At 50.2% G+C, this 17,473-nt stretch overlaps 1 protein-coding gene across 2 annotated transcripts in view; it reads left to right on the plus strand.

Annotated features, from left to right (window-relative positions):
- Window positions 1-16,104, plus strand: part of Ccnd3 (cyclin D3) — a 93,920-nt gene extending 77,816 nt beyond the window's left edge. For both annotated transcript variants that reach the window (XM_076915332.1, XM_034521300.3), the window contains exons 3-7: window positions 10,081-10,324; window positions 11,213-11,428; window positions 13,843-14,002; window positions 14,452-14,588; window positions 15,007-16,104. In XM_076915332.1, the coding sequence (XP_076771447.1) occupies window positions 10,127-10,324; window positions 11,213-11,428; window positions 13,843-14,002; window positions 14,452-14,588; window positions 15,007-15,174 (879 nt within the window). In that variant the 5' untranslated portion in view covers window positions 10,081-10,126 and the 3' untranslated portion in view covers window positions 15,175-16,104. The remainder of the gene's footprint in view (window positions 1-10,080; window positions 10,325-11,212; window positions 11,429-13,842; window positions 14,003-14,451; window positions 14,589-15,006) is intronic.
- The last annotated feature ends 1,369 nt before the right edge of the window (window positions 16,105-17,473 follow it).

Raw genomic sequence — 17,473 nt, forward strand, 5'->3', positions numbered from 1 at the left:
GGCCTGACGACCTGAATTTGACTGCTGGGTCCCACTTTAAAGACAAAACAGACCCTACCAAGTTGTTCTCTGACCTCTACAACCCCTGACACACACACCATGGCATTTGTGCACCCTGCCTTTCCCCATTCACACTAAATGTGAATGCACATTCAACAGTAATTGATTAATTTTTAAGAATCTTTTAAGATGAGCCAGGTATGACAGTGAACATCTTTAATCCCAGCACTTGGGAGGCAGAGGCAGGCAGATCTCTGAGTTCAAAGCCAGCCTGGTCTACACAGAGAAACCCTGTCTTGAAAAAACAAACAAACAAACAAACAAACAAACAAAAAATGAAACAAAATAACCACCCCCTCCAAAACCCAAAATGGCCTTTGTGTGTGTGCACTTGTTTGGGTGTATAGTTTTGTATAGACTCGTGTGAATACTCAAGTCTACGAAGCTTAGACAGTGAGGACTGAGTCTTCCTCTTGGCTCTTCATTTTACTTTTTGAGACAGGGTCTTTCACTGAACTTGAAGCACATGGATAGGTCAGACTGGCTGGCCAGCATGATCTTAGACGCCTCTTGTCTCTGTCTCCCCAGGGCTGGTACTGAAGTCATTTACTGCAACACCTGCCCTAACATGTGTGCTAGGAAACCAAAGTCATGTTCTCATGCTTGCACGAAATACTTTACTGACAAGACACAGCTCTCCTTCCACCCCAGAACAGTTCCTTCCCAGCTCCCCCAGCCCCACTTCCCTCTTTGTTTCTTTTTTGTATATTTTTCCAGACCAGTCTCAAATTCTTACATAAGCAATTCAAGTTTTCACCTTGAATTTCTTCTTTAAAAATTTTTGAAATTATTTTTAATTGTGTGTGTATTTGTGTGCACAGGCACACTCAGTGAGCCAGAGGTGTTGGATCTTCAGGGAGCTGGAGTTATATATAGGTGGCTGAGAGCCATCTGATATGGGGGCTGGGACTTGAACTCAGGTCTATGGGAAGAACACTGTGTAATGCTAACTACTGAGTATCCTCTCTAGCCTTCGACTTCTTACTTCCCTTCCTTTCTCTTTTTCTATTTAAAAGATTTTTATTTTACTTCATTTTGAGACAGGATCGCACTGTGCAGCAGAGAGTGGGTTTCTGGCTCTTGAGTGCTAGGGTTAAGGGCATGAGCTGCCACGCTAACATATTTTTACTTACATGTAGGGGTGTGTGTCTGCATGTGGATATGTGCACATTAGTGGATACCAGACTCATCAGACCCCCTGGAGCTGGAGTCATGCTGTAAGCCGCTTGAACTCAGATCCTCCAGAAGACTAGCATGTGCTCCTTACTGATGAGAGCTCTCTCCAGACCCACAACCTTGAATCTCTGAATGTCCTGCCCTTGCCTCGGAAGTGCTATGAGTTTACACACATCACACCTGATCATATCTCTCGCTCTGGGACTCCATCTCAGCTTCCTCCAGGCCAGGCATGTGCTCTATCCACTGAACTACCTGCTCAGCCTCCACTGATCATCGGTTAATTTTTAAGAGTACTTTTATTATTTTGATTATGTGTGTATGTGTACAGAGTGTAGTGTGTGTGTGTGTGTGTGTGTGTGTGTGTGTGCGCGTGCGCAAGTGAGTAGAAGTGCCCTTAGTGGCAGAAGGTATTGGATTCTTCTGGAGCTAGAGTTACAGGTGGCTGTGAACCACTGCCTGTGTGGGTGCTGGAAACCACACTCAGGGTCTTCTGGAAGACCAGTAGGGATTCTTAGCCACTAAGCCATTTCCTCAGGCTGGCCACAAACTCACAGAGATCCATCTGCCTCTGCCTCCCGAGTGCTGGGATTAAAGGCATATACTACCATATACATCCCAAAATACTAATACTAATACTAATACTAATAATAATAATAATAATAATAATAATAATAATAATAATAACCAGTGATTAAATAAAAATTGATAAAGCTTGTTGAGAAGTCACCCTTCTTGTGATAGTCTCTGATTTAGGGATGACACCTTTCTTGAATGTTTGTAAGACTCGACCTATTTGCTGCAAGTGTAGGTGAAGGCTAGCCTGGTGTGGAGATGAAGGGCTAGCCTGATGTATAGGTGAAGGCTAGCCTGGCGTGTAGGTGATAGAATTGAACTTTTACTTGGAGAGTGAAAGTGATTTAAACAATGAGAAAGAGGTGATACTTCACTCATCACAGAAAGTCCAGAGGTAGCCTCAGGACTGGTTAATCAGTAGCTCCACAGTGTCGCCCAGGAGAGAGATTCATTTAGATAACCCACTAGGCCCCTTTCTTCATCACAGAGATGGCAGAGGCTGCCCCAGCATCCTAGCCGACTGGTTTAGGTGTAGCTTTGTGGTAGCAGTTTTCTGTGATCCCTTTGGTTGGGAAGCAGAGGCAAGAACGTTGCCAGCCTAGGCTACAGAGTGAGCTTCTGGTCAGGCAGGGCACACAGCAGAGTCCTGTCTGAGAAGGTCAAAACGAAACAGAAGGGTAAGGGGTCTAAAATGGACCTTGTCTGCTAGAGCACTTGTCTAGTTGCCCAGCGTGTAGGAAGCCCTGGGTTCCCTCCCGAGCAGCACATAAGCGCGGCTACACACTGTAATGTTCCGCCATTCCTGCACTGCGGAGAAGAGGCAAGATCAGGATTTCCAGGCCCTGTCAAGTTTAAGTCTAGCCTGAGCTCCGTGTTACCCACCTCAGAAGGAAGTTCGAGGTTATCCTCAACTATACATTACCTTAGAGGCAACCTTCGGCTATATGGGCCATTATCTGAAGAAAAAAAGGGCTAGCAAGATGGCTCGGTGAGATGGTTTAGTGAGTAAAACTACATGGTGGACAAGCTTAAAAACCTCTGCTTGGCCCTGGAACCCACTGTGGAAGATGAGGGATACGTCAGAAAATTGTTCATAGGTGCAAACACATATAGCCCATGTTTTATATATATGCATGCGCATGGTCATACAGTGCCTTTAATCCCAGCACTCAGGAGGCAAAGGCAGGAAAATCTGTGTGAGTTTGAGGCTAGCCTGATCTACATAGTAAGTTCTAGGACAGCCAGGGCTACACAGTAGTGAGGCCCTGCCTACAAACAAAGAAAGAAAGAAACAGATAGGTAAACAGACAGACAGACAGACAGATGACAAAATATAATGCGACAGCAAGCATTATACAGTAAGACCCAGCCAATAGATGGGTGGATGGACAGATGAGCAGACAGAATGATAAAATATAATGGGGCCTGCAAGATGGCACAGCAGGTAAAAATGCTTGCTGCCAAGATCCCCAGAACCTATGTAATAAAAAAAGAGAACTATCTCAAATTGTCCACTGCCTTCCACATACGCATAGCATACACATGCATGTGGAAACACATACACATTTAAAATAATAAACCAGTTACAGTGTGGAGCTAGCTATAGCTTGGACAGCCTGTAGGATGCCCTGGGTTCAGTCCCCAGCATTGTGTAAACTGTTCATGGTGGTACCTGCCTGTAATCCCCAAATTCAAGAGATGGAGTCAAAGAGAAGTTCTAGGACACCTTCATCTACAAAGTGAGTACGAGGCCAGCCTGGGCTGCATGAGACCTTATCTGAAATATAGCAATGGGTATAGCTATTTCAGTTTTACAGCAGGTACATGGTAGTATAGTCCTGCAATCCCAGCACTGGGGAGGCAGAGGCAGGATGACCCTAGGTTTAGACCAGACATGTTCACGGTGAGTTCTAGGCCAGGTTAGACCCAGCCTTAGAAACATTGACAAAACAGCAACAGCAGCTTTTGTTGTTGTTGTTTTGTTTTTCCGAGACAGGGTTTCTCTGTGTAGCCCTGGCTGTCCTGGAACTCACTCTGTAGACCAGGCTGGCCTTGAACTCAGAAATCCCCCTGCCTCTGCCGCCTAAATGCTGGGATTAAAGTTGTGCACCACCACTGCCCGGCAACAGCAGCTTTTTATTACACAGATTGTGTTGCACACACACATATCAAACTGAGTGGTTACTTGTTCAGTTCTTGAGTATAAGGCTACCTCTACCAGGAGAGCTCTTACCTAGACGGGCATGGTACTTGTCATGTCAGAGTGTGGCAGCCTCCTTCTGAGTACCAGTCACCTTGACTGCTTAGTGGCTTGTTCTGTAGGAAGCTATTGTACCTACCACAGGATGTGGAAGTATCTAAGAACTGAAACTATCCTGAGTCTATCTACAGAAGCCTTCAACCAGAGGCGGCTGGGAATCTGTAGACAAACATCCTGCCTCATTGTGCCTCAGCTACAATCATTATATAGACAGTTGTACGCTGCCATGTGGGTGCTGGGAATTGAACCAGGGTCCTCTGGAAGAGTAGTCAGTGCTCTTAACTGCTGAGCCATCTTTCCAGCCCTTGCCCAGCCTTTTTTCTTAAAATTACATTTTATTTATTTTCTGTGCATATGTGTGTTTGAGTGTGAACATGGAGACCCTAGGGGTTGAAATTTGTCAGGCTTTGTATGGAGCCTTCTCACTAGCTCCAGAGTCTCTTGATCAATAGGGAACCCTCCTAGAAGCAGGATGCTAGTGAGTATTTTGGTCACTAGTAAGACATTTCATTGTGAAATGGGAAGAAAACCTTTGTGTGTTGTTTTATCTTGCTGGTTTAATATTATGTTCCACAGTGATGTGTTTATAAAAAGATAAAAAGAAAGAGAATATGGTCTGTGGGTGTGTGGTGAGATGTGGGGGAAGGGGATGTCTCAGCGGGCCCATGCTGAGGCATCTCTTCCCCCTGAGGGACCAGTTACACACAGGTATAGTATAGAGTTTATTCAGGGCATGGGGAGGGGAGCCAGGAGGGTAGTAGAGGCAGGGGGGTGAGGGGAGGGGAGAGAAGTAGAGGCAGGCCATGACCACGTGGAGAGAGGGGGAGGGGAAGGGGGTGAGGGCACAGAGGGATCAAGAGATCTAGAGAGCAAGAAAGGAGTGGGCAAGCAGCCCCTTTTATAGTGGGCCAGGCCTACCTGGCTGTTGCTAAGTAACTGTGGGGGTGGAGTTTAGACAGAATGCTAACACACAGAAGATTATATATTGGTGTCATAAGGACAATAGGGATATAGTTTATTTATTTACTTATTTTTGAGACAGGGTCTCACTAAGAAGTCCTGTCTGGCCTGGAACTCACTATGTAGTCCAGGCTGGCCTTGATCTCACAGAGATCCACTTTCCTCTGTCTCTCCAGTGCTGGGATGAAAGGTGTGTGCTGTCTCACCAGGCTAGTGGCCTTTTTTTTTTTTTTTTTTTTTTTTAAAGGTGTAATAACTATTCTTTTTTTTTTTTTCTTATGGAGACAAGATCTCATTCTTAGCTCAAGTTGGCCAGGAATTCACTCCATAGCCCAGGCTGACCTTGAATTTAGGCTGATTCTCACTCATACTGGGATTCCAGGTCTGTGCCACCAGGCCCAGCTTATATAATTGTGTTTATTTCTCAAATTTAAAAAAAAATCCATTTTTATTTTATGCATTGCGGTATTTTGCCAGCATGTGTATGTATGTATATATATATATATATATATATATATATATATATATATATATGCATGCCTGGTGGCCAGAATAGAGCATCGGAACCCCTAGAACTGAAGTTACAAATGGCCTCATGGGTGCTGGGAATTGAACCTCTGGCCTCTGCAAATAGCAGCAACTGCTTTTTTTTTTTTTTTTTTTTTTTTTTTTGAGACAGGGTTTCTCTGTGCAGCCCTGGCTGTCTGGCTGTCCTGGAACTCACTCTGTAGACCAGGCTGGCCTCGAACTCAGAAATCCGCCTGCCTCTGCCTCCCAAGTGCTGGGATTAAAGGTGTGCACCACCACTGCCCGGCCGCAGCAACTGCTTTTAACCGCAGAGGGATCTATCTAGACTCTAAGTTCTCAGTTGTGGTAAATGTTATTAAAAGTTATAAAAATGGGCCATAAGGAGTGCAGGTTCTTGACATACAGGAAGTCCTGGGTTCAGTCCCAGCCACTATTATTATGTTGATAGTTGTAAATACCCATACAGAAGAACAAATTTGACTTTTAAAAGCCATAATCCCAACTAACTGGTGTCCCATCCCCCACCCCCACTGTGGGTCTGAGGATTGAACCTAGGCACTAAATGAAGTCTGGGTAAGTGCTTTTTCACTGAGCTATGCCAGCTCAGAGAAGGGGGTGAGAGAGTGAGGAGGAGGAGGATAATTGTTGTTACAGGAGAACAAATGTCACTAGTCAACAGCCCTGGCTGTCCTTGAACCTGCAGCAATCCACCTGCCTTTGCAGGATGAATGTCCGGATTACAGGTGTGGGCTACCACAATTGGTCTAGAAACTACCACATTTGCATGTTCACTTTGCCCCAGATACGTGCGAGATACTTTAGGCCCGTTGGTCATCAAAACACCCCCGTAGGGTATGGACTTTGTTATTACCCAACGGGATGAAAAGAGAAACAGACAAGAGAAGCAGTAGATTTCGAACTCACTCCAGAGCGGCCTCACTCTAGACTTGTGTCCACCTTCCTATTTGGGGGTGGTATCCCCTCATCTTAATCCCATACCTGGTTTCTCTCTCTCCCTCTCACAGTGAGTGTGAGAGTCACTGTGAGGAGATGGGCCTCACCTGTTCCTCTTCTGGGTCTCAGTAGGAGAGATTCCAGTGATAAAGAGGTGAGGGAGTGGTAGGAGGAAGGAGGTTTGGAGGCTGCCTTCCTCCTGGCTTTTCCTCTGGCTGTGACAATTACATTCCAGCTGTCCTCTAATTTACCATTGCATTGAGTAACTTTGTAATTGGATGCACCTGGCCTGAAGCACTTTGATTCACTCCCCTTGGTTATCAGGAGTGTGAGCTGGCTGGCGCTGGTGCTCTTGGGTGCTCGCTCCATCTCTCTCTCTCTCTCTCTCTCTCTCTCTCTCTCCCTCCGTCCCTCCCTCCCTCCCTTCCTCCTTCCTTCTCTCTCTCTCTCTCTCCCTCCCTTCCTCCTTCCCTCTCTCTCTCTCCCTCCCTTCCTCCTTCCCTCTCTCTCTCCCTCTCTCCCCTTCCCCTTTGTCTTGCATTTTTGTTGTTTTGTTTGTTTTGTTTTTGAGGCAGAGTCTCACCTAGCCCAGGATGGCCCAGAACTTTTACTCTTCCTGCTTCCACCTTCTAAGTGTGATTGCCAGTGTGTGCCACTACCCCTAGTTTTGCCCTGGGAATTGAACTTAGGGCTTCTTGCATCTTAGTCCAACACGCTACCAACTGAGCCTCATTCCCCGTCCTTGCTTCATTGCTCTGTCTTCTTAGTTCTGTATTTCCAGGGGCAGTGATGAATCTGATCAGTGTACCTCTCTGGAGTCCCACCGAGGGGGCCTCCTGCTCGCCGGGGCCACCTGATACCGAAACAGCCAACCTTCATGTAGCTGGCCAGCTCCTTGGCCCTGAAGGCCCCAGACAGTGGGGCCGTTGACCAGCTCTCCAAGAAAGCTTCCAGGACTCAAGTGTCTCTGGGCGCCCTTTCTCAGTAGATCCACAAGGAATAAATCAATATACATCCCTGGGACGGCACAAGAGGCAACGGGATGAAGTGGCCAAGAGCTGGTACTGACTGGTGCTCTCAGATCTTGGTGGCTCAGCACCCCCCATCCTTCTTTTGTGTTCTAACTCAGTGTGTTTAAGTTTTTATTTCCTTCATTCTGTCTTCCAAATGCTTAAGTGTGTTTGCCCCAGTGCTCTGGGCTGTCTCCCTGCTTGTTACTCTGAAGACATTCTCATCCCCTTTCTATAATAGACACTGCATATTTTCCTCGATGGTCCTAACTCAAAAGGCAAGGCTTTCTCTCCTCCTTGGTTCATCTCCCTCTTCCTGGCAGCTTCCTTCCCTGATTGTTTTTCCCCCCAAATTCTAATAAAATGGTCCTCAAGCTTATTAAAACAAAGAAGCCATGGGCTTAGAGAGGTACCTCAATGGTAGAGTGTACCTGCCTAGTATATGACCCAACCGCTGGCTTTGAACCGCAGCACCTCTTTCTCCTGTGTCCTCCCATGCAAGGGCATGAACTCAGGAGCTAAACTGGACTGCAGCCTGCTTCCACCAACTGTGTGACCATGGTGACTTAGCCACCCATGCTTAGTGTTAGCACCCGGCCCCTGTTACAAAGGGGCAAATCAATATACTTTCTGTAAGGCTGTTGTGAAGAAAAAAATGATTTATTACATCTCAGATATGTTCAGTTCTTGAATATAGTGTGTGTACATGAAGACCTGTTATTGGCGCTCACAGCCAGTTATTGTATCTAGAGGATACACGGCTACACAGGACTTTGTCTCTGCCCTTCAGGACAGGAAGTTTGGTGGTACATTCCTGGAATCCCAGAATTTGAGAGGAAGAGGCAGTAGGATTGTTGCAAGCTGGAGGCTATTCTGGTCTACCTAGAGTCAGAGCAATATAGAGTCAAGTCTATAAATGTCAGAGCTACATAGTGAAACCCTGTGTCATAAAAGGAACAGAATGTTAGTGTGGGTAATGCATGCAATTGGGAGGTAAAAGCAGGCAGATCAGATCCAGCCTCAATTATATAGTAAATTTAAAGCTAGCCTGGGTTGCATAAGACCCTGTCTCAAAAAGTGTCCCCTCCCCAATTCTTTAACTGTACAACTTGGAGTATAAGCATGGTGGTACACGGTTGTAATCCCAGCATTTGGGAAACCGACACAAGAAGCTGGAAAGTTCTCCACGGGCTATTATTATTTGGTTTAGTTGCTTTTGTTTTTGAGATGGAATCTTATATAGCCCAGGCTGGTCCTGAACTCATTAGGTAGACAACAATGACCTTAATCTTTTGATCATTTCTGGGTTCTACAGTGCTGGGGATTGAACCCTGGGCTCTGAGAATGCTAAGCAGGCGCTCTACCACCTGAGCTCCATCTGCAGCTTCTCTCTCTCTCTCTCTCTCTCTCTCTCACACACACACACACACACACAGAGAGAGAGAGAGAGAGAGAGAGAGAGAGAGAGAGAGAGAGAGAGAGAGACTGATTCATGAAGCATGAAGCCTAGGCTGGCCTTGAAGTGTCTGTATAGTGGATCCCGGCGTTAGGCATCACTTCCCTGCTTCTTAGATCACAGGCGTGCTCCACCACATTCAGCTCCGAATGGCTTTCAATAGGCTGATTTTAACCAACATTGCTTATACTTCCCTTGGAGCAATGCAGTGTCCCATTCAGCAGACCTGAGAAACTGCGTTTCTTCTTTTGCTTTTTATTTTTAATTGTGTGTGTGCATGCCGGTGTGTGTGCACGCGGGTGTGCGTGCACACGCTACAGCACTGGTGTGGAAGTCAGAGGATAACTTGTGGGAGTTGCTTTCTTGTCTTCCACCATGTGGGTCCCAGGGACCACACTCAGGTTGTCAGACAGAGTGCCAGGATCCTTCATCCCCTGAGTCATTAACTCGTCCAGAAACTACATTTCCGCTCAGCTCCCAGATGCTGCTGCAGATCTGCGGAATTCATTTAAACGGACGAGATTCTAAGCCACATTTCCCGACAGGCTAACTACTGTGCCTCAGTTTCATGCTCTGTAAAATAAAGCCAAACTCAAGTCCATTCCTAGAATCCACTTTAGGGGAGGAGTGTCCCAACTATGTAAGCAGTTATTACTACATTCCCTAGAGCAATGAAATAAGACGCGTACGCGAATGAATAACTTTTGGCGACTAGTTCTTTCTTGGGTGGCTAGCGTCACGACAGGGCCCATTGATGGGGAAGAGGGCACCCTCCCAGAAAGTTCTCTCCACCCTCTTGGTCAGAAGGGACCCGAGGGCCCGGAAGCCTGCGGGCCGGAGCCCAGCGGACCAATGGGGCTGCGGCGAAGGAGGGAGGGTATGGCGCCCGCCAGCCCTTTCCGTCTAAGGGGCCCGCCCCTTAGAACGTTGTGACGTCGGAGCATTCCACGGTTGCTACATCGTCGCGAGGGGCGGGGCGCCTGTCAGGGAAGCGGTGCGCGCGGGTGGCGGGCGGGCTGGGGCTTCTCCGCACAGTGCCAGCGCCAGCGCCAGACCCGCCCGCACCCCGCGCTCTCCCTCACGCGCGTCGCCTCTCCTAGGACTCTCTAGCCCGCACTCCTGCTCTCATCCTTGAGCCATCGCAGGATGGAGCTGCTGTGTTGCGAGGGCACCCGGCATGCGCCCCGGGCCGGGCCCGACCCGCGGCTGCTGGGGGACCAGCGTGTCTTGCAGAGTTTGCTCCGCCTGGAGGAGCGCTACGTGCCGCGAGCCTCCTACTTCCAGTGCGTGCAAAAGGAGATCAAGCCGCACATGCGGAAGATGCTGGCGTACTGGATGCTGGAGGTAAGGCCCGGACGGGTCCCCTCTCCTCACCCCACCCCCACCCCCCGGCTCTGGGCAAATCGAACTTTCCCTGTCCCGGCTTCGCGATCCCGACCACAATCTGCAAGATGCTTTGGCGGCCCAGACTACAGGGGCCTGGCCTTTTCACACAGGCACCCTAACCAGCTGCCTGCGTTCTGTCCCTTCCCTTTCCCCAATCCTGATCGGCTTCTTCTGTGACTGCCAGTCACTTGGCACTTGTAACTAAGCTTCACTTTGGGTCGGAAAAGCGGGCTAAGGGCCACTCTTTCCCCTGTGGCTTTTCTCGGTGTCTCCTGCTTCCTTCCTCACCCAGTACTCCCTGGAGAGCGCGTTTGGAAAACCCTGGGCTCGGCCGCCTTCGTCCCAGAACTGGTTCCTGTGTCTGTCGTGGGGTTCTGGCGGGGGAAACCGGTGGGTGGGGGTGGCGCGGGCTCGGTTCCGGTCCACAGGGAAATGAAAAGTGCGGGAGACACGGCAGGAGTTCCCTCCCCTTCCCCCGGGAGTGAGTTTGCAGTGGGTGGCGGTAATGAGGGTAAGGTCCCAATTCTCTCTAGGTGACCCTTCTGTCCCCCTTCCGCTCGGCGTGGGGGAGGGGGAGTCTGGAATCTTTCGTGAGCATGGGCTTCTCTCTTTTACACCCCCTACTCCGGGGTGGGGAGGAGACCGTGCAGAGGAAGTGGGGGGGGTCACCTTGGGGAGGGCACATCCTCCTCGGTTATTGATACTTGTCGCTCCAGGTTTATCCCCTCTCGGTTTATTTTTTGCTCCACATTCCACTCTCCCTCCACCCCCGCCCCACCCCCGCCCCCCATGCTGCCCTGTTTCACTTGGTCCTTCCCTGGCAATGACTCGTGCGCCCTCCCTCAGGTGTGTGAGGAGCAGCATTGCGAGGAGGACGTCTTCCCTCTGGCTATGAACTACCTGGATCGCTACCTGTCGTGCGTCCCCACCCGAAAGGCGCAATTGCAGCTTCTAGGTACCGTCTGCCTGTTGCTGGCCTCCAAGCTGCGCGAAACCACGCCCCTGACTATTGAGAAGCTTTGCATCTACACGGACCAAGCTGTGGCTCCCTGGCAGTTGCGGGTGCGTGCGGAACCCTCCTCCCTTCCAAACATACTATTGCCCTATGTACTAGTAAAAGGAACGCCAAGCTCACCCTCTCACTCCCCAGCCCTCCCTTCGCCCCTGGCTGGTATTTTGGAAAAAAAACTAGGGTGGGACAAAGGCCGTGTAGCATAGTAGTGGTGCTTAGCTGCAAACTTAAAACTAAATGAACCCCTTTCCTCTGACCACAGTGGGGTTCCACCCCCCACCCCCCCCAGATATCAACAAGTCCAATTGCGGGTCTATACACCAGTACTTTGCCTCTGGGTTTACACAGCCACCGTGAGTTATTTATTGGCAGCGGCAGGGCATGTCTGCACACCCCCACCAGAGTGGAATGTGCTTCACGTGGGGGAGGGGGCTGCCTTGCATGAGTCTTTATCCCCGTGTGGACTTTGTGATGGAAAAGCCTCCCGGAGCTGATTAAAGCCAGGCCCTGATTGCTGGAAGGAAGCGCTGAGGTGTTTGCATCCCTTTCCCTCGTATTCCCAAAGACACAGCTCCTTCCTAACCCTCCCTTTCTTGTCTGTCTTCTGAAAAACTCGAGCAGCTGCTCTGGGCCGGTGGAAGAGTTTCTCCCTTTGCTGCTCAGCCAAAGGCCAGAGCTGAGACAGACAGGGAGCTGAGCTGCAGCTGCTTCCGATGTGATAATGACGCTGGTCCCCAGGCCCTCCCACTCAGACCAAGGGCTTTCATAACCCTGTGGGGAGCTGCTGTCACTCCTGTGGTTTGGGAAGTGGCTCCTTGGGGCCTCTTGCTGGGAACTTGGGCTGGGCTCCTCCAGGCGGGGCAAAAATCGGTTGGGTTCTGCCCTGCCCCGAGGAGTCTAGGGAGGAGGTGGATCTGTTTGGATCTGGAAGAGAGCTTGAACATCATCTCCCACAGGGTCTGGGGGAGAGGGTGGGTGAGCTGGCACCTCCCTCCACCTTGTTCTGTGGCTGGCCAAGCCTTCCCTGACCCTGAGAGGAGTCTCTGGGCCCCATCTCCTAGGGAGGAGGGCAGCAGGCAGAGTACTGTGATTGGCTGGCTGGGAAGCTAGGGTACTGGGGCCCCTGACTGCTGTGAGTCTGGGAACTGGATTCCTCTTCCTGTCAGGCAGCTCTCTGAGATGGGAGGCCTGAGTTGGGAACCCGGGAGGCCCCACAGCTCTTTGTGATGAATCTGGTAGTTTCCAGAGCCAGGGAGCAAGATGTTTTTTTTTTTGAGGGATTGAGGCTGGGAGGTAGGAGACTTACTCTTTGTGAAGAGATTAGGGTGGTCTACATGACTGTGTGTGAGGGGAGGTTTTCAGAATAGGCAAGTCCTTCTCCTACTCAAGGCCCTGAGCTGTGAGTGGCCTGCGGTCAGAGTCTGAGAGACTCCAAGAACTCCAGCAGTCTAAATCCACAGAGTAAAGCAGAGGCCCCAGAAAGGAGGGGAAAATTCCGACCAGAGCGCCTTGAAACCAGGGATGGGTTGTATGCTGCCAGCTACTATGTTCTTGGATTAGGGCTGGGATTTTCACGTTGTCTGGATATGGGGGAGGGTGCCCACCTAGTGAGGACCCCACACACTCCTGATTGCCTTTGGGTGCTCCCTTCGAGGCTAGATGCTATTTGGTTATCAAGGGCAGAGCCCTGGGTGCAAAATTCAAGCTTCCTTGTCCTGTTTTTGGCTCTGGCCCAGGCTGTTTCTGTGGGGTCCTGTAAGAAGCCTGGGGCTGACACCTAGGTCATAGGACAAAGAGAAGGACAGCTGTTGCTGGGGGACCTGGAAGAGGTTGGGTGGGGCTGTCATTTCTACCTCAGTGAGAAGTCAAACCCATGAGTTCCTTCCTGAGATAAAACAATGAAGAAATCCTCCCGTGTGCAACTCGGAAGTGCAGCTCAGGCCAGGTCTAGGATGAGTAGACTGGGGCTGGGGCTCCTAGCCTCTTAAGACTTCTTAATGGTTATGTAGGCTTGGGCAGGTTTCTCAGGGGTCATCTGGATTCATCCTGTTTGGCTTGGACTCCCTCATCTTGAGACCAGACCCACCCATGATGTCCCACAAAGGGGGTGTGGGTGGGGTTGGGCAACCTCTTTGAGGAACCTTAGGAGTGGCCTCGTGCTCGCTCTGTTTAAGAGACCTGGCTTGTGATATTGGGAAAGAAAAGATTTCCGAAGCCTGTGGAATTTAGAGTTGATCTGTCTCAGTTCACTCACACCAGCCTCAAAGGCCTGGGAGGATCAAGAGGGAAAATTCACGTCATTCAAGCCCCTAGTAACGGTCAATAGACTCTTAAGTGCATGCCGGTAGATCCTCCCTGCCCACAGCCCATCATTCCGCAGTGCCGGAGGCAGAACTAGGATCTTCTGTCCAGTTCTCAGCCCCTTTGCTGGCCACTGACTGCATGTCCATTCTTTATCCCCCAGGAATGGGAGGTGCTGGTCCTGGGGAAGCTCAAGTGGGACCTGGCTGCTGTGATTGCCCATGACTTCCTGGCCCTGATTCTGCACCGCCTCTCTCTGCCCAGTGACCGGCAGGCCTTGGTCAAAAAGCATGCCCAGACCTTTTTGGCCCTCTGCGCTACAGGTAAGAGCCAACCTGGGGAAATATTTTGGGGAGGATACTTGGTAGCAGCCAGGAGATTGTTTCAGTACTCAGAGCTCTGTGTGTGGTGATCCTGGGAATAGTAGTTACTTGCCTAAGGTCTTCATACCAGGCAGGGTTTTGGCTATTTTCTAGTTCCTGGCCAGGTACAACTGAGGTAGATGGAAAGTTTGCTGTTTGCTCATGTCTCAGAGAAGGTTGGGCTGGGGTAGAGTGGTTCAGTGATAGTATGCATTCCTCAGTCCAATTGCCAGCCCCACGAGCATACACCGAATCCGCCTCTCCTAGGATCTGCTTTCTCCCCTTGGCTCTGTCACCTCATCCACCACTGGGGGTTCCCAGTATGCCGCCTTCATCCAGCCTGGTGTGTTGTAGGGAGTGGTAGGACGTATGAGATGGCTTTCTTCTCATGGTTTCCTCTCTTTTACAAGATTACACCTTTGCAATGTACCCTCCATCCATGATCGCCACGGGCAGCATTGGGGCTGCAGTGCTAGGCCTCGGCGCCTGCTCTATGTCTGCAGATGAACTCACAGAGTTGCTGGCCGGAATCACAGGCACTGAAGTGGTAAGTCTCAGGCCCCATTCACAAAACCAGTGCTATTCCCCTGAGTCCCCAGCAGAGGGCGGCATCCACCCCAACTCCGATTGTACGCCCTGCTTCTATGGCTTTTTATCTCCTGCTCCAGTCTTGGAGAGGAGTGGGTGGGGTGAAGGACACTTGCAAGTAGATGTCCCTCTCTCGACAATTGCTGTGCCGCGGCCAGGGGTGGGAGACTTGGTGTCAGATGCAGGGTTGCTCTCACACCCTTGCCACATCCTCTTGCCAGTTTCTGAGAACTAAAGACCTGATTCCTGGGCTGGGCTGTGGCCTAACCTCCCCAGACTTCCCGGTGCACAGGGGGTGGCCTTTCTTTCCACCTGTCTGCTGTCAGTGCTTTGGGGAGAGAGTTGCATTGACTGAATGATCTTGTTTTTCTTCCTAGGACTGCCTGCGTGCCTGCCAGGAGCAGATCGAAGCTGCCCTCAGGGAGAGCCTCCGGGAAGCTGCTCAGACAGCCCCCAGCCCTGTGCCCAAAGCCCCCCGGGGCTCTAGCAGCCAGGGGCCCAGTCAGACCAGCACTCCCACAGATGTCACAGCTATCCACCTGTAGCTTGGGACAGGCCCCCTCAGGTGGCCACCAAGCAGAGGAGGGGCCACTGCCACCCCCTCCCTGCCTCTAGAACAATCCATGCCATATCTGAAGCCCGAGGGGGGCTCTCCTTCCCCTCACAAAGCCCAAGGGGCCAGGTCCTGCCTATCCCCACAGTGTGCACTAAGGGGCTGCTTGGTCATGAGGGTGTCTACATGGCCAGTCAGCTCCTCTTCCTTCCCACTCAACCAGCTTGGCTGTCCTGGGCCATGATGGTCAGAGAAATACAAACAGGTAAAATCTACACACCAGCATTTCTTTTGAGTCCCTCCTGTCTGGGGCTCCAACCTTCTCTTTGCCAAAACGCCCCAGTACCTTCCAAAGGTGTTGCCCCTTGCAGGGTCATTGCATTTGGATTCGGGTCCTTCAGACATCCCGATAGACGCATATGAGGAACCAACCTAGATGGCCGCTGTGTAATCCTGTACTCCAGCTGCTCTTAGAGGGAACAGCTTAGGCCTTGGCCAGAAGAGCAAGAACCCATAGATTGTTGCTTTGCTTCCCGCTTAGCTTCTATGATTGAGGGGTCTTGAGGGGTGCTGATGGTCATTTTAATTTATTGCTTTGAATACAACTGTAAGAGGGTACAGTGAGGCCTGTACCCCACAAGTGGTGGTAACCCTGGCGGTTGCTGTTTCCCTCCCCTCCCCTCTGCTAACTGCTTTGTGGCCCAGGAGCTGCTATAGCCTGGGATGGGGTCATGCCTTCCTCTCCTTAGCCCTCCACCTCATCTTCAGTGGAGAGGGTTTAACTAGGGATGGATGCTGTGGAGGTGACTGAGCTATCTGGAGAGAGGGCAAGCCCTATGGACACAGGTCTTTCCTCAGGCCACAAGGTTTGGGCTGGTGGCCCATTTCTATCATGCTGCCTTAATAAAGATTTCGGAGTAAAGCTGTCTCCTGTGATCCCTGGGGTTCATGTAGAGCTGGGAGCCACGAAGTCTCAGGCAAACTGCTTTTTCTGGAAAGGGTCCGTAAGGAATGCTCAGGCAGCATGGCCTGCTTTACCTGTGCACCCATTATAGGGCCAAGGAGTAGCCACAACCCAGAGGGCTCGTGGGAAACAGGACTGGACAGTTTTGCATAAAGCCATTTTGATGTATTTTTGATGATGCAAGATGGCAATATTTCCTAGCACTCAGAGGGAGAGGTTTTAGGCTAACCTGTGTACTACATGGCAAAGAATGGTGGCTCAGCAGCTGAGCACTGGCTACTCCGGAGGAGAACCTGGATTTCATTCTCAGCACTCAACCATTTTTAACTCCGGTTTTAGGGTCTAATGCTGTGCGGGCACAATGCTGATAAACAAATGCATTGCAAAAACAAACCCACAAAACCGGATGAATGGGGTTAGGGTGTGGCTGGGAGTACTTCCCCCAGCATGGAGGCAGGCCTGGGTCCCATCCTCAGTGCTGCAAAGAGAGCTGGGAGTAATGGCAGTAATTTGGTTGGGCTCAGCTAGGTGCAGTTCTCTGCACTGACCTAATGTTTCCAAGATGAACTACCGTGTAAGCAAGCAAACGTGAATTCAACGGATCAAAACATACACAAACTGGGTTAGAGACACACTTTTTCAAAAGTGAACATGATACAGCAGGATGACTTCAATTTAGTCAGCTGTGGTAACAACTGTCTGCCAGGGTTTTTTGTTGCTTATTTTGGGTGAGAGGGTTTCACTGTATAGCTAGCAGTGGCTGGCTGCTACTCAAATTTCATACAAATTTTCTCAGGCCATTGAAAAATACAAAGATTGTGAGCCTAGCCTTTAACAGCTGAGCCATCTCAGGCAAGTGGATTGCTGAGTTCAAGGCCAGCCTTGTCTACAGGGCAAGTTCCAGGGCAGGTAAGGATACACAGGGAAACACTGTCTCAAAAAAGACAAAACCAGACACTACTCTTTGCTCATTAGTTCTGCAGACACAGGTATCTGACCTAGCTTGTCAGCCAGCCTAAAGCTCTTGTCACTCAAAAAGCTAGGAGGAAATCTCATTTTGCTTCTCAGTCTGTTGTGTTGCTGTCCCCTAGCAAGGGCCTCCTCCTGCATTATATTCTTCTCTGACAGCGAACTTTTCCAACAGACACCTTTCTAATATGGCAGCAGAAACGGGTGCCCTTAAAGTCACCCATGACTGTCATGTTAAGAGTTGGGGGCGCATGTGTGCATGCACACACATACACCCTTACACCCTTTGAAGAACAAAGGAAGCAAGAGTCTAGAGACACAACTGTAGAGTAAGGTGGGCTGAGGGCTCTGTGGAAAG

Source organism: Arvicanthis niloticus, chromosome 17 (genome assembly GCF_011762505.2).
Source record: "Arvicanthis niloticus isolate mArvNil1 chromosome 17, mArvNil1.pat.X, whole genome shotgun sequence".
Lineage (NCBI taxonomy): Eukaryota > Metazoa > Chordata > Mammalia > Rodentia > Muridae > Arvicanthis > Arvicanthis niloticus.